The sequence below is a fragment of the Propithecus coquereli genome, unplaced genomic scaffold (assembly GCF_000956105.1).
Source record: "Propithecus coquereli isolate 6110/MARCELLA unplaced genomic scaffold, Pcoq_1.0 Scaffold48, whole genome shotgun sequence".
Lineage (NCBI taxonomy): Eukaryota > Metazoa > Chordata > Mammalia > Primates > Indriidae > Propithecus > Propithecus coquereli.
This window is the reverse complement of record NW_012150618.1, coordinates 1,522,368-1,539,422: the sequence shown is the minus strand read 5'-3', so window position 1 is coordinate 1,539,422 and position 17,055 is coordinate 1,522,368. Positions and strand designations below refer to the sequence as shown.

General features: G+C 35.0%; 1 protein-coding gene across 1 annotated transcript in view; it reads right to left on the bottom strand.

Moving 5' to 3' along the window:
- Positions 1-6,720: 6,720 nt before the first annotated feature.
- Positions 6,721-17,055, bottom strand: part of PPIL4 (peptidylprolyl isomerase (cyclophilin)-like 4) — a 34,278-nt gene continuing 23,943 nt past the window's right edge. The window contains exons 12-13 of the mRNA XM_012655527.1: positions 13,332-13,479; positions 6,721-7,520 (exon numbers count right to left, since the gene is read on the bottom strand). Of these exons, the coding sequence (XP_012510981.1) occupies positions 7,269-7,520; positions 13,332-13,479 (400 nt within the window). The 3' untranslated portion in view covers positions 6,721-7,268. The remainder of the gene's footprint in view (positions 7,521-13,331; positions 13,480-17,055) is intronic.

Below are 17,055 nucleotides of genomic sequence, written 5' to 3'. Positions count from 1 at the left end.
GAGACTAGAAGGGGCCACCGTCAGAGAAAGACTAGGCTAGAAAAAAACATCCGCAAGCATTTTCCCCAGTTCTGCGATGATGGGGGTGTGGATGGGACACCTTAATGACAGACACGTTTTCCCTGATATTTAGTCAACTCTCGCTATGGTCTAGGGTTCAAAAGTACACTACATTTGCACGTGGAAATGCCAAGAAATGAAAGTGGCCTCAGGTGATTGCCTCACCTGGAGTCTGAAAGGTAAATATAAATCCCTTCTGGAGAAAAGCATCCTCAATTTAGGTACCTTAGGAGTCCCGAAGTATGTACTCTCAATTTAATAATAATAATAAAAATATCCAAAACACACAAGGAAAGAAGCCACTGTGTACAAGGGTCAGCAAGGAAAAAAAATTTAATTCTCAAGAAATTAAGATATTGAAATTATCAAAAACATAAAGTAGCCATGTAAGTAAAACAGTAGAAATGAATGAGCAAGGAACAAAATAAAATAAAAAACCAGGAGAATTCAAAAAAGGGTCAAACAGAATTTCTAAAAATGAATTGCTGAAATAAATTCAACAGATGGGTTAAATAGCAGATCGGGCTTATTTGAAGAAAGAATAGGAGACCTAGAATACAGACCTGAAAAAATTACTCAGAATTCATCATATGGAAAATATGAGAATTAAGATACAAAGAACAGAATGAGAAAGTCTTACGTAAAACTGACTGGGGTTATAAAAGTAAAGAACAGATAGAACAGGGAGAGGCAGTATTTGAAGAGAAAATGGCAGAGAAGTTTCCAGAATAATGGAAAACATGAAGCCATCAGCCACAGGAAATGATATACCAATAAACATAAAGAAAACACATATCTAGACACATTACAGTGTAATTCTAGAATACCAAAGAAAAAGTAAAACCTTAAAAGCAGCCAGAGCCTTTTCAACAAATAGTGCTAGTCCAAGGGGATGTCCATAAACCGCTCCCCCCAATTTAACTCAAAATGGATCACAGACTTAAATGTACATTTTTAGGGGAGTAAAAAAAGGAGAAAAACTTCAGAAGCTAGTGTTAGGCAAAGAGTTCTTACTTTTGACACAAAAACACAGTCCATAAAAGGAAAACTGATAAACTACAGCAAAATTAAAAATCTTTTGCTGTGCAATATTCTGTTAAGATGAAAAGACTAGCTGCACACTGGGAGAAAATATCTGCAAACAATATATCCAACAAAGAATTCGTATGTAAAATATATAAAGAACTCTCAAAAGTAAAAAACAAAAAACCAAGAAAATCCAATTAGACACAAAGTGACATTTCACCAAAAAGGATATGCAGATGGCAAAATGAGTACATGAAAAGACGTTCAGTATCATCAGCAATGAAGGAGACAGAAATGAAAACCAAAATAAGTTGTCACTATATACCTATCAGAATGGCTAAAATAAACATAGTTACACCACCAAATGCTGGTGAGGATGTGGATAAAAGGGATCAATCATACACTGTCGGTGGGAATGTACAATGGTTTGACTCACTTTGGAAAACGGTTCAGCGGTTTCTTAAAATTTCAATTATACAATAACTATATGACCTAACAATTGCACTCCTGAGCAATTTCCAAGAGAAATGAAGACTATGTTCATACAAAACCTAACAGCAGCTTTACTCACTACAGTCCCAAAGTGTAAACAACCTCGATGTCCTTCAATGGGTGAAGGGTTAAACAAATTGTGGTGTATTCATACTGTGTAAAAACAACTCAGCCATAAAAATGAATGAAACAACCTGGAAGAATCTCCAAAGAATAAGGCTGAGTGGGGGGAAAACAAAGCCACTCTCCAAAGAGGATTCGATCATAATCCCGAAAGACATAATCCCAAAAGATCAAAATGCCTAATATCTAAAATGTCAAAAGTCACAATCACAGGATAGTTGCAGCATATTAGGCAGAACTATTACCTTTTTGTTGTCTTTATTTGGAAATTAAGCATGGTTTAAGGAGACATGTGTATGTGCCAAATTGACAAGAGGTGGATTTGTGGGCTTAATTTTGCCAATTTGACTGGATTAAGGAATACCTAGAAACCTGCGAAAGCATTATTTTGAGTGTATCTATGAGTGTTTCCACTGGAGATTAGTGTGTGAGTTTGAGTGAAGTACGTGGGAAAAATCGGTTGTTCGTCAGTTATTTCAGGTGACGGTAGCTATAAAACTGAGTGCACACAATTACTAACCAGAGATGGATGTACATATTTCCCTTTTTGACCTGTTTATAAGTATGGTTTGTCTGCTTAAAACTGTTATACCTGTCATTAGTGTACCTTTTTATGCTTGCAAAGACATGTATTCTATTATTGTCTATTTTATTGTGTAAGAGGCCTATGAAGTGTTCTGTCCTGTTTTTATGTCTTTCAAATAAGTCCCCTTTTAAAATATATTTTTTAAAGCATTTTTAAATTAGATTTTCCAGAATTATATTTTTGGAATTATGATTTTCAGCATTTTAGACGTTAGAGATTTTGGTCTTTCAGGATTTCGACAATCAGGATTACGGCGTTCAGGATTGTGTCTTTTGGGACTACGATCAGCTCCCCCAAAAGGCAACATACTTTATAATTCCACTTATATAAAAGCCTTGAAATGACAAAATTATGGAAATGGACAACAGATCTGTGGTTGCCAGGGGTTAAGGAGGAAATGAAAGTGGCAGGGTGGGTGTGGCTATAAAAGGACAACACGAGGGGTCCTTGCAGTGATGGAAATACTCTGTATCTCCACTGTGTCAATGTCAACATCGTGGTTATGACAGTATACTATGGTTTCGCAGGATGGTACCAGTGGGAGGAACTGGGTAAAGAGTACATGGGATCTCTCTGTATCATTCTACAATTAACTTAAAAATTAAAACTTTAATTAAAAACAATAGCAAAAAAGCAGCCAGAAAAGAAAGTCATATTACATCCAAAAGTGTGACATTTGGAATCACAAGAAACATCTCCACAGCTGTAACAAAAGTCAAAAGACAGCTTACTGAGAAAAAGTAATTGTCAACTTAGAATTAAGTATACAGAAAATCAACTTTATGGAACATGGGTGAATTTAAAACATTTCTGATAAACAAAAACTACGAGTTCACCATTAACAGATTGTCACTAAAGAAACCTCAAAGGATGTGCTTCAATAATGAAGAAAATTTTCCTAGATGAATGGTCTGAGATGCAAGAGGAACAGTAAGGTAAAGAAACTATTTTAACACATGGGTAAATAAATCTAAACAATTATTTATATAAAAGCAATAATAATCACAAGGTCTAATTTTTTTTTTTAAAGAGATGACGTCTCGCTATGTTGCCCAGGCTGGAGTGTGGTGGGTATTCACAGGCATGATCATAACATACTGCAGCCTCAAACGACCCTTCCAGCCCAGCTTCCCGAGTAGCTGGGATTACAGGTGTGCACCACGTGCCCAGTTCAAGGTCTAATTTCAAGGTTAAAAATCAGGCTAATAGGCCAGGCATGGTGGCTCATGCCTGTAATCCTAAGTGCTCTGGGAGGCCAAGGCGGGAGGATCGCTTTAGCTCAGGAGTTTGAGACCAGCCTGGGCAATATATTGAGACCCTATCTCTACAAAAATTTAAAAAATTAGCTGGGCATGGTGATGCATGCCTGCAGTCCCAGCTACTTGGGAGGCTGAGGCCTGGGCTAAGCCCAGGAGTTTGAGGTTGCAGTGAGCTACGATGATGCCACTGCACTCTAGTCAGGACGACAGAGAAAGATCCTGTTTCAAAAAAAAATCAGACAAGCTAAGACTCAAAATACTGGATGATTATAGCCCAAAAGTCTTAAGAGGGGTGACATAAAGAGTTCCAAGACTCTCTCAATTAGAGAGGAAGGTAAAGGTATTAACATTACACTGTTAAGTGTGGATGGTAAAATTCAAAGGCAGTTTCCCAAAACAGAAAGATGGGGGAGTAGAAATAATTTAAAGTAAATCCCCCAAAAATGAGGGAGGTAGAAACAGAAAAAGCACAAAATAAGGTGGTAGAAATAAATCCAAATATATCAGTAAACAAAAAAATGCACTAAATTCACCAGTTAAAGATTACATTTAAAAATAATCTAGCTATATGCTGTTCATGACACATAATAAAACATAAGGACATTCATCAATAAAGTAAAAATAAAAGGATAGTGAAAACCTACCAGCTAAACTATGAGCAACTTTGACAATAAATTAAAAACTCTGAGAATGACAAATTCCCAGAAAAAGGTAATAACAAAAATGATTAACACTAAAGAAATAGAAAAGCTAATAACTCTATAATAATTGAAATTTAATCAATAGTTAAGAAATTTTCTCACAAAAGAAATGCAAGGTTGAGACAATTTTATATGCAAGCTTTATCCAACTTTCAAGGAACAGATAATTTAAATCTTTTTCTTCACTTCCAAGAAAATGGAAACACTCCCTGACTTATTCTTAATATCTACAATATATAAAAAAACCTCTTTAAAGAAATTAGTTAGAAAAAGATAACCTAATATAAATGGGCAAAAGACATGAAACAAGCTTTTCACAGAGAGCAATCAAGAATGAATATAACATATAAGTGAAAAGATGTTCAGCCTTGTTAGCCTTTAGGAAGTACAAATCCAAATGACAATTAATTTCTACTCTGTCAAAATGGGATAACAGAGGCATCATTTACCTTCCCTATTTTAAATTAAAAACCTGTACATTCTTTCAAATTCCTGTTAGAAAAAAAAAAAAAAACCTGTACAAAATATACACAACAAAGTTTTTCAGCTACAGGGACAACAGCCAGTGCAGACTTCTGAGAGAAGGAAAACAAAGAAAGTCCCACATTTGCCTAAGCTTACTACATGGAATTCCCTAGGCTAGAGAAATAAACCTCCTGGGTGGAGAATTTAGGGGAGCCAAGGTAAAATTTGTAAGGTAGAGTATTGGAGAGGGAGGAAGCTCCAGAGGGTTCCCTTCAGGTCTTCAGCTAAACACCAATCAGCATTATGTGTGTGAGGAAACTACCCAAGGCTGGGAAAGAACCACCAGAAAGGAACAGAAGGTACAGTTTGAGAGCTCATATTTGGCTCAGAAAAGTTCATGTTCCCAAAAGGCAGAGTGGAGAAACCGTGTAATAGGGAAGATTATTCAGAAAGGTATTACCTTAGTAGTGGGTCAAATTAGCCCTAGATTAAAAGCCATTCTGGTCTTAACTCATTAAGCTTAAAAGCAAGCTATGAAATGATGAAACCGCTTCCAAGTAACTTAATCATGTCCTAGAACAAAGCTTGAGATACTTGAATACAAAAACTCCAGCACCCAATGTAACCACCAAACATTACCAGGCATGCAAAGAAGGAAATTACAACCCGATGGGGGAGGGGGTGGGCAGGATGCAGAGAAAGGTTGGGACTGGGTGGGAATAAAGCAATAGAAACAGACTAGAAATGATGCAGAATGGGCAAGTATGTTAAAACAGCTATTATAAACATATACGAGATGCCCCCCAAAATAAAGGAAAGCATGAGCATGTCAAGGAGAGACATAGAAGATAAAGACCCAAATAGAACTTCTAAAGATTAAAAACATAATGTCTGAGGTGAAAAATACACTGGATGAGATTAAAAGGAGATTAGATACCACAGAAGAAAAGATAAATGAACAATGAGGACACAGCAAGGGAAACTATCCAACATGAAACAGAGAGGAAAAAAGACTTTAAAAAAACCTGAAGAACATCAGCATGCTGTGAGACAATTTCAAGTGGCCTAACATACACATAAGTATGAATAATTAGAACACTAGGAGATGAGTGAAGAGGAGCAGAGAGACAGAAAAAACGTAAGTGAAGAAAAAATGTCCCAGAATTTCCAAATTTGATGAAAACAATAAACCCACAGGTAAACAGCTGCAGCAGAAGAGACATGAAAGAAAACTGTATCATTAACATCATAATGAAATTGCTTAAAACCAGTGATAAAGAGAAAACCTTAAAAGCAGCCAGAAAGAAAAAACTAACACTTTACATAGAGAAGAACAAAAGGTAAGAACAGTAGTCTTGTTGCTGGAAATCATAAGATAACCACTTAACATCCACTAGACTGGTAAAATTTAAAAGTTCAAATTTAACACATTGACTACCCTGTGAGTTGTATTTAACTCAGGCTAGTATTGAGCCCAGAGCCTTGTGAAGCAAAACCCTATAGTTGGTTTGTGAAAATCGTACTTGTTGATGTTCTTATTGTTACAATTAACATTGACAATTTAATTCTAAAAACGTGGACTGCGTTGCATATAACTCACGCACAGAAAACAATAAAAAATAACAAATTAGAAAGCATTGTTTTAATAATAAAACACTGTGGCCCCAGGAAAAAAATTTTTTTTCCCCTAGGGTGGCAGTGAGTGTATTAACAAATGTTGGAGACAATATGAAACAACTCACAGTGCTGGTACAGCTACTTCAGAATAAAATTTGGCATTATCTTGAAAAGATGAAGATACCCATACTGCATGACCGAGCAATATCATGCCTAGATAGACAATGTTCACAGCAGCACTGTTTACAACAGTGAAAACAAAAACACAAAACACAAATGTCCATCAACAGAAGATTAAGTTGTGGCATATTCATATAGTACAATATAGCAATAAAAAATGAATGACCTCAAAAAATGCTACATTGGAAAAAGAAAGTCACAGAAGTGACATACATTATGCCATTTATATAAAATTCAAAAACATACAAAATTAACATTTCATTTAGGGATACATACATATGTTGCAAAATTATAATAACAATGACAAACACAAAATGCAGAATAATTACTTGAGAGGGAGAGGGCCCATAGTGGACTTCTAAAATGTAGGTAACAGTCTATTTCTTAAGCTGGCTGATGGGTACACAGATATTTACATTTATTATTCTTTATACCTTATATATACATGTTTACATATTTTTTTGTAGTATGAAATACTTCATTAAAAAAAGAGTGAAAATGTTACTTAAAAATGAAGGCTACCATTTATGTATGACGACAAAATTAGTGTGAAAAATGTATACAAAGCAAATGTTCAATTCTTTATCTTTCAGTGCCCTATATAATCAGTATTAATCTAAAAGGGCCATATCCTAGTATGAGAAAAACAACAAGCAGAGCCTTTAACTGTTTTGACACAAAATCTGAACACCTGCTTTCCTGGTACTCTAAGTCAGACAAGGGCGAGTATGTTAGCCACTCATTTCTGCCTCTTATCTTTCATCTGTACTTAGATTTTTCTTTATCTTTGGATTTCTTTGGACTTCTGCTTCGGTCTCGTTTTTTACTCCTTTCTCTTTCATAAGGATCTGTTTGGTATTTAGATTTGTGACTATTACTATAATGGCCATCCCGTTCTCGAGATCGGCTACGACTTCGGTTCTGAGGCCGGTCTCTCTTTTCACTCTTTTGTTTTTCCCAACAGCTTTCTTCTTCCTCATAGTGACCAAACCCCATTTCCCTGTAGATATCCTGTCAAAGGAATGGAGAGTTACAAATGAATCAGTAAAATAATCATTTTGTGGGCATTGCCACTTAATGAAACTTTAAAAAGTCTACCATCAGCAAGCTGTTCTAACAGCTCAGATTTGAACACTACCACTAATGCCAATAATCTTATAAATTATAAAGCATCCTAGGTACAGCAGCTCACAACTGTAATCCCAGCACTTTGGGAGGCTGAGGCAGGAGGACCACTTGAAGCCTGGAGTTCAAGACCAGCCTGGGCAACATAGCAAGACCCTGCCTCTACAAAAAATAAAAATAAAAACAATTAGCCAGGCATGATGGGGAGCAACTGTATTCCCAGCTACTCAGGAGGCTGATATAAGAGGATCGCTTGAACCCAGGAGTTCAAGGCTGCAGTGAGCTATGATGGTGCCACTGCACTCCAGCCTGGGCAACAGAGACCCTATCTCTAATTAATTAATTAAATTTTAAAAATAAAATAAATTAGAAAGCAAAAACAGCTGGGCATGGTGGCATGAGCCTGTAGTCCCAGCTACTCAGGAGGCTGAGGTGGGAGGATCCCTTGAGGCAAGCCTGGGTTAAAGAGCAAGACCCCATTTTTAAAAAATTAACAAAAGAAAAAATAATTCAGAAAAAGATTTAACCATTTTTCTTAACAATCTCATTGCTTTGTATCTACTATTTCAGCTAAACTGAAAGATCATATCCCAAAACACTGAAATTAGAACAAGTCTTTAGAGCAATATTACAATACCAAAAATTCTGATTATGTATAGTCAGATTTCTACCTCCCCTTCCTCTACTCCCCCAAAATGTGGTCCCATCATTGATCTGCAATGAAATGAAACTACTGACATTCCTGTAAGAATCCTAAAAGAAGACATCATTTAAGTAACATAGCAGGAAGAGGTCTTAGACAAGTCAACCAATTTTTTTTTTTTTTAAGTCAACCAATCTTAAATGGAATACTGTATACTTTCATCTGAGTGATTGATTTTTAAAGTGTTTTATTATATAACAGCCCTTCTCCAGATCTTCAAATAAATTTTCCATGTTTAGATTAAGCTGATATGTTTTTGTTAGAATTATTATTTACATATTTCTTAAAAATCAGTTAAGAAACACTGGAATAGCAGCCGGGCGCGGTGGCTCATGCCTGTAATCCTAGCTCTCTGGGAGGCCGAGGCAGGCAGATTGTTTGAGCTCAGGAGTTCGAGACCAGCCTGAGCAAGAGCGAGACCCCGTCTCTACTAAAAATAGAAAGAAATTAATTGGACAACTAAAAATATATAGAAAAAATAGCCGGGCATGGTGGTGCATGCCTGTAGTCCCAGCTACTCGGGAGGCTGAGGCAGGAAGATCGCTTGAGCCCAGGAGTTTGAGGTTGCTGTGAGCGAGGATGACGCCACGGCACTCTAGCCTGAGCAACACAGTGAGACTCTGTCTCAAAAAAAAAAAAACGAAACACTGGAATAATTCATTGCCTCAAAGACAAACAAAGAGGTACATTTAATTCTGTTCTTAATAATTAAATAACAGTAGTAATTTTCCCATATAGAAAAGGGCTAGTTAACAACAATAATTCTATTTCTGCTTGTGCCCTATCCCTAATTAAAACAAGTATCTCAGCACATGGCTAAAATCTTAAGAGACCAGAGTCAACGCACTTTTAAGAGATAGTTTGTAAAATTCAACTTTCTCAAAAGACTGCCCAAAGGAAAGGCAAAATTCTAAGGACTGAACTCTGAAGGGTCCCAACTCTATCACCATAGACATTATTATTGTAGACATAAATGTCAAACCTTAAAATCCAGAGCAATGGATACCCACAGTTAAGAACTGGGTTTTAAGCAAATAATTAATTGTCTAGATAACTATACCTTACACCTGGCACAGAGTTTACAGTATGTGAAAACAGATCCAAAATGACTATAATAATCATAATCACAGTGTTTGTGGAATACAATATTATAAACTGATTCATGATTTTCCACACAATCCCAATAGTTCTTGTCATTCTATAAGAGTTCATGAAGTATAAAAATCCTTTACCATCTACTTTCTAGCAAAATATGACATTCCTAGATAAAAGAATTTTTTATACTTCCTGTAACATATGCAAAATATAAATATCTATGTACTATTATGTCTGTACACCTAGTACTTATTTCTGTATTGGTTGAGACAATAAACGTAAAATGCAGAGACCTATCAGCCAATGTATTAAATATAACTCCATATAATCCTCAGCACATTATTTTATAAATAGGCACTTAAATGCTTTGAGTATTTAAAATAAAAGAGAGATGTATTTCCAAATAACATCACATAAAAAAAGATTAAAAATATATCAAATAAAAGAAAGAAAAGGTTATATAATACTTAATTCTTTGAAAAAATTGAGGAAGATAAAAATCTGAATTGGATTGAAACTTTAAAATCACTCCTGCTTGGAGTAGTTTTCAAAGCTATAATAAGCTTTGAAGTCGGGCAGATCTGGGTTCAAAGAGTCTTTGCCATCAAGGAGATATGTCAAAGAAGAAGTACTCTTGAGTTAGATTTATCAGGGAAGGTTTCTGGAGATAATTATTTAATTGATCAGTAATGACATACAAAATTGAAAAGGGAGGGTACAGAATAATGAAAAAAACCCCAACACCTGACTGAATCAAAATAAATGTTCAAGTTCTAGCTCTCCCACTAAACTATAAAGGCCTAAGGACCTGTGGGATCACTACCTTCATATTTAAAGTGAGGGAAATGAATTAGATAAGTTTTAAGTCCTTTCCAGTATGGACTTTAAAAAATTCTATTATTTTATACATTTAAGACATAGACGATTAAACTACCATGTGGCCAAAAAGGAAAGAAAAAAACCAAGAACATGAAATGGCCAACTTAAAGCAATCAACTTAACTTAGCAAATGACTTGATGTAAAGTAGTCAAAAAGTCTAATCTAACTAAAAGCTATCCTTATTCAGGTCTCTGGGACTAAATCAAAGATTTAGTTAAATCTAAATCATTAAAATAACATTAAGTCATTAAAATGACAGTAAAAACAGAGTCCCAAATTACAAAATAAAAACACTATGAAAACCCCAGTGGAGGACTGATAATTAGTATGAACACTTCTCAGCTAGGCAACCCCAGCTGAATACTCATTTCCTGTAACCCCAGTAAAACCCAAACTTCAACAACATAAAAATTATCTTTGGAATTAAGACATGAAGTGGAAAAATTAAGCAGAAGTTTTCGAATTGAATAGTATGGCTGTCACTCAATAAAAAACAAAGAATTTGAAGAAATAAGTTACAACATTCTTAGGAAACCAGACTCACCAAGCAAAACACCAACAAATAGGAAAATTTGAGCTAGACCTGAAATTAACCTAGTACTGAAAAGTTCCCTTCAATAATTGCCTTTTTAAGATTGAAATCAAAAGGAAAATAATCAGAATACAAAAAAATTGGGGTCTACTGAAATCTTAAATACTGATGTTGAGTTTTATTAGAAAGAAGAGAAAATTAATGTAGCTGTATTATTAAATCAAAGCATAAAAGAGAAAACATTTACTTTAATACATTTTGAGGGGAGAAATAAATTTAAGAGATTATTTATTCAGAAGTTAACAATTTTATAAGTTTCTGATTGCCTTAAAATTCTTTAAAAAAATATTAATACTGACAGCATTCCTCCCAAAACTTGATGCTTTTTACTCCACACCAAAAGAGAAGGATATTTGCTACCGTAAGGTTTTAAGTAATCAAACAGGATCAAAAAGATCCACAAAAGGGGGGAGAGGAGGGTGAGAGACTTATAACACCGCTAGTCTCCGAACTTTTTTAGATCTCTGATTATCTTAAATGTGCCAATGTTTATTTCAGGTTTAAATTCATTGAAGATTCCGCGTATAAGTGCAGGATGAAGAGGTATAGCTAAAAGCAGCACATGGGGGAGGGGAGAATTAAGAGTTTTTAGTGGAAAACATACTAAATATTCACAGAAATGTGATACAGCCACCATTAAAAAAAGCTAGGGGTTATCTTAGACGAAAGTAATAGAGTACAGAAATTAAGAGGGAAGAGAGGTTCCTGTTATATCACATTGGAATATTACACTATGGGACAAATTTTACTAAAATGACAATGGGATTTAGGAAAGAAAACTGACAGGACTATATCCCAGGTGAGAAGAGCAGCAGTAGAGTAGTTAGGAGTCCAAGTCTAAGTTTAAACTGCAGTTCCATTACTTACTAGCTGTGTAGAATTATCGGCAAATAACTTTATCTTTTTTGTTTTCACTTTCTTTGTTGTGAAAAGGTGATAAAAGAACCAACCTCACATTGTAAGGGCAAAAAAAGTTAGCTACTACTACTTTTATTTAAAGGAACCGACAAAGATAAAACTTAAAAACTGGGGGTTGGGCAGGAATGCTGGCAATCTTTAAACAGCTAAAGGGCTGTGAAAAAAATTAAACCACTACTGGACTACAGCAAGAAGTAGGAACGAAGGTTTCCTGGGAAACAGGGAACTAAGATATATATATTTATTTGCTGAAATTTTTTTTAAAATGAAGAATAAACCATAACGCACACAAAATTGTTATCTATAGAGGGAAAAAGGGAAGGAGGAAGAGACAAGGATGGAAGCTAGGTTCTCTGTACCATTTGGGAGATTTTACTTTGGAAATAGTTTTTAAAACTATAAAACAAAAAGTTTTAAAGCAATCAAACACTGAAAACAATTTAACTGAAATATGAAATCTAGTTAATTGCATAACCATAGAAACTATTCCAAGTAACTCTAAAACACAGTAATTTGACTGCAATAGTAAAAATTTTTTTTGAAAAAACTGTTACAATAATAGCCAGTGCATAAAGTGTTTGCATGCATATATATACATATATTTTTTTTTTTCCACTTAATCCTAACAATACGCCTGTGAAGTATTATCTCAGTTTCACAGAGGAGGAAACTGTGGCTCAGAAAGTTAAGTAACTTGTCAAGGTTACTTCAATGACTAGCAGTGTAGAAATGTAAACCTGGTTCTACAGACAGCAAGTCCTTTATTTCACCTATCATACCTCACCTCTCTATTTCTGTCTCTGCTTGACATTCTATCTTGAGTCCCTTCCTTCTCACCTCAGCCTACTGAAATCCTTCTCATCCACCAGGTCCTAGCTCAAATGTCTCCCTGTGGTAAAACAAAAGCAAGGGGCCGTGATGTAATCTGCTTTTTATTTAACTGAGCACCAAAACACAGGTTGGAAATGATTTCTTCTTTTTACAATCAATTTTCTTTGGGGATTTTTTTATGATTGTTTTTAAAAATGTGCTGCTCAGGAGAGCTTATAAGATGGCTGAGTTAATAATTAGTGTTTTTAGTTCATATATACAATATGGAAGGGCATAAATGTTTTAGATGCCGTAAAACCTAGAGAGCTGTAAGTGCTATACATAACCTTTGGTGATAAATTAAGCAGATAAATGAGAAGAACTTTTCAGCATAATCATACTTGTTTTTGATGGGAATGAGTATCCACAGGTATGGAAATCGCTCTTGCTTCATAATGTGCAAGTTTATGACACAGATACATTAAGTTACTTCAAAAACAATCTTTTATAATTTGTGATATATATTTTTGAAAATTAAAGTCCAATACCCCAGTGCAACCTTTCTACATTTTAGAGTTGTAAACATCTCTATCTCTGTTCAGAACTATCCATTACCTCCTAAATTACACCATTAAGATGTAATTTACAAAGGGATAAAATGTTTATTTCTCCACATCTAAGTCTGGACATGAGAAATACCTGATTAGTATTTTTGATTGGCATGTAGTCCTCATCTTCTTTTTCTTCAGAGCAGTGACGGGTTTTCTTCTTGTGTTTTTTACTTGTGTGTGAGTGACTTGATTTTGAGTCTTCTGCCTGCTCATCTAGTATAAGATCGTATTTTGCACTGCAGAGTTAGTTAAGGACAAATGTAAGAAATAACACTGGTAAGACATCAAATAGAAGAATCTGGCAATCAAAGGAGGTCATAAAAGGAAATCATAAGGCTAAAGGTAACTTTTGAAAGCAAAAAGCATCTGAAAAGCATAGAGTACATTTTTAAAATAAAAATGATGTTTTCTTTCATTACATAGTCAGGAAAAATGGAAAGGACACTGATCTTGAACAATTAACAACTAGTAGGCAAAAAATATAGAGGGGAAAATAAAACTATATCCACAAATGAAAATATAAGTAGCATAAAAATTAAGGAAACACATTTGTCAATAATGAAAAAATTTAAACTTAGAAAATGAGGCAAATCTTTAATTGGAAAAAATTAAGATGTTATAAACCCCAATGCCAGAGAAGCATATAAGATAACAAACAGGTACATTCATATGACTCTTCCTTTAGTTCAATCCTATTGTTATCATGTTTACATTCTAATAAGAATATATAAAAAAAAAAAACTTTAAGTTAAACAAAGACATACATAATAGGATTATTTTTAATACCATAAAGTGGGAACAACAAAATATCTAGTAATAAAGATACACTTAAATGCATTATATTAATAGTACTTCAACATGTATAATATTATATAGGAAGTTACCAATAATGACAAACGCTATGAGAAAACCTGGAAAGGTATTTATGAAAATTAAAAGTGAAAAAAGCTTAAAACAAAAACTGCATATACCATACAATTATAACTTCACAAAAGGTAAAGGCTTAAAAGCAAAAAGGAGAAATAAAAAGCATCATTTGTCTAGGTGATGGAACTATGAGAGAGTCTTTTTAAAATTTCACATAAACGTGTTATAAAAATTTTAATGTTTGAATTCAGAGATAACTATTTTCTCTAATATTTATAAAAATTTTAATGTTTTAATTCAGAGATAACTATTTTCTCTAATATACTGTCTTAGAATAAGAGAAAATACAAAACGATTACAACCTCTGCTGAAAATAATCTCAACTACTGAAATGGAATTTGAGGAAGGCTGGCACAAGCTAGAAGAGTGGTTTTCAGAAGGCAAGCTATGAGGAAGTCCAACAGGCAGAGCTATTCTAGTTGCACGTGGGACTGCAATAAATGCAGACACACTTCCCTTAAGATTAGAGTCTCATGTCACAGTGCCACCTGATCAATGCTTTCCTCAGAGATGTCTCACTTCTACAAAAGATCAAATAGGAAAACACTGTCCTTTCTGGCTTCCCATGAGATGGCTAAAGAGGGTTAAGTCAGCCATACCATCCTATTATGATTCCATTATCTCCAACTGCTTTTCTCCTTTGCACTATACTATGCCACATTGTTTCCAGACTATTTTCTTTTTTTTTCTGGAGACAGGGTCTTGCTCTGTCACCGGACTGCTAGGCTGGAGTACAGTGGAGTCATCATAGTTCACTGCAGCAACCTCCAACTCCTGGGATCGAGTGATCCTCCTGCCTCAGCCTTCCAAGTTGCTGGGACTACAGGCATGCACCACCATGCATGATTAATTTTTCTATTTTTTGTAGAGATGGGGTCTCACTCTTACTCAGGCAGGTCTCAAACTCCTGACCTCAAGCAAACCTCCCACCTTGGCTTCCCAAGGTGCTAGAATTACAGATGTGAGCCACTGCACCTAGCCCCAGCCTATCTTCTCGATCTTCTCTTTCAGACACAAACTCAATATCCTTTGCATATGATTTGATCTAAATATGTGCTCTGCACATGCTGTTCCCTCTGTCCAAATTGCTTTAGAGCAGTGTTTTTGATCTGATGATCATAATCCAGCAATGGAATACAAAATCCATTTAGCAGGTCACAAACATAATTTTTTAAAATATAGAATAGAGTGCATGATATCTAATAAAATTATTTTATAAAATTTTGTTTCAATTGTGTGTGCACATGTGTTAATGATTGTACTGTGACTATTGGGTTAAAATATAAACTGTATTTCTTAAATGATGGATAACAGTTAAAGAAAATAGCATCCTACCTCAGCCCTCCTCTCTGCCATATTCGAGTCACAGCTTCAAAGTCACTTTCTTTTAGCGTTACTTGCCCACCCCCTATTATAAGTCCCACATCCCACAAATGTTCTTTTTTGCAATACTCCAGACATTTTTAATTAATGGTAATTATTTAATGTCTGTTCTTCCCCCCTACTCCAACAATAAAATGTAAGCTCCATATGGGCAGGGACTGAGTAAACGGGATGTAACAGATGCTAAGAATTTGTTGTACACTGAAAGCTCTGGCTTCAGCATTATATGGTGTATCCGGTGTATCCATGTAACAAAAACATTTGTATCCCCTTAATGTCTCGAAATGAAAAGAAAAAAAGAAGTTGTTGATTACATGTTATGCCACCAAGACACTTGTTATATCTCTTCCTTCCTTGTTTATCCACTATCTTCTACTCACCACTAAAATTAACACTTTTAGATGTCAAATCTCTCCAAAATCCTTTAAATAAAGCACAAATTTGTGATCTCACTGACCACTATTCTCCAATTTCATCCCCAAGGTCTAACTGGATCATGTTAAAGAAACTTCCCTTCTTATTAATAATCCATATTTACAGTAATTTCTCTTTCTCTCAAGACCCATAAGGTATATCCTCACCACCCCTTTTTAATTGACTTAAAAAAATTTATACATTAGACATCCCCTAAAATCCCCTCCCTTGCCATAAGTAACAAAATAACATATAATATGAATAAGAGAGAGAGAATCTTACACTTAGAAATGTGTGTTCTGGCTATCCCTCTATTATTCTACCTAAAATTATAAATGCCTCACTAAAATGCAATTTATCAGTTACCAAGAACATAAAGATTATCCTACTGGGTCAGACTCATGAATTTCTTCTTTCTTGTTCCAAATCCCACTAATCACTTGAGAATGATTAACAGTGGTTTGTACCAAGATATGCCTGTCTTCTACATCAACTTCAAAAAACTAGAAGCTATACTGTTCAATATAGGCATATATGGTGGTTTAAATTAATTGAAATTAAATAAAATTGAAAATTCAATTCCTCAGTCCATCTTACATTCTCGATAGCCATATGAGTAACCATACTGGACAGTGGAGATATAGTACATTTCTATCACTGCAGAAAGTTCTATTGAACAGTACTACACCAGAGATTTTTTTTCTCAAACATACCTACTTTCCTTTCTTAATCCTTAGTAATCTATTCTCTTGAATTTAAAACATTTTCGTGCTATGGATTCATTCTTTTCAGCCTGAACTACCTCTAGAGGGAAAAAGATGCCTCCCTCTACTTAGCTGTGCTCTACAATTATACTGCCTTTTTTTCCTTTTTTTTTGAGACAGGGTCTTGCTCTGTAGACCAGGCTGTAGTACTAATATAGCTCACTGCAACCTTGACCTCCTGGGCTCAAGTGATCCTCCTGCCTCAGCCTCCTGAGTAGCTGGGACTACATGTATAGTCCCCCAAGCCCAACTAATTGTTTTAACATTTTCTGCAGAGACAGAGTCTCACTACATTGCCAGGCTGGTCTCAAACACCTGGCCTCA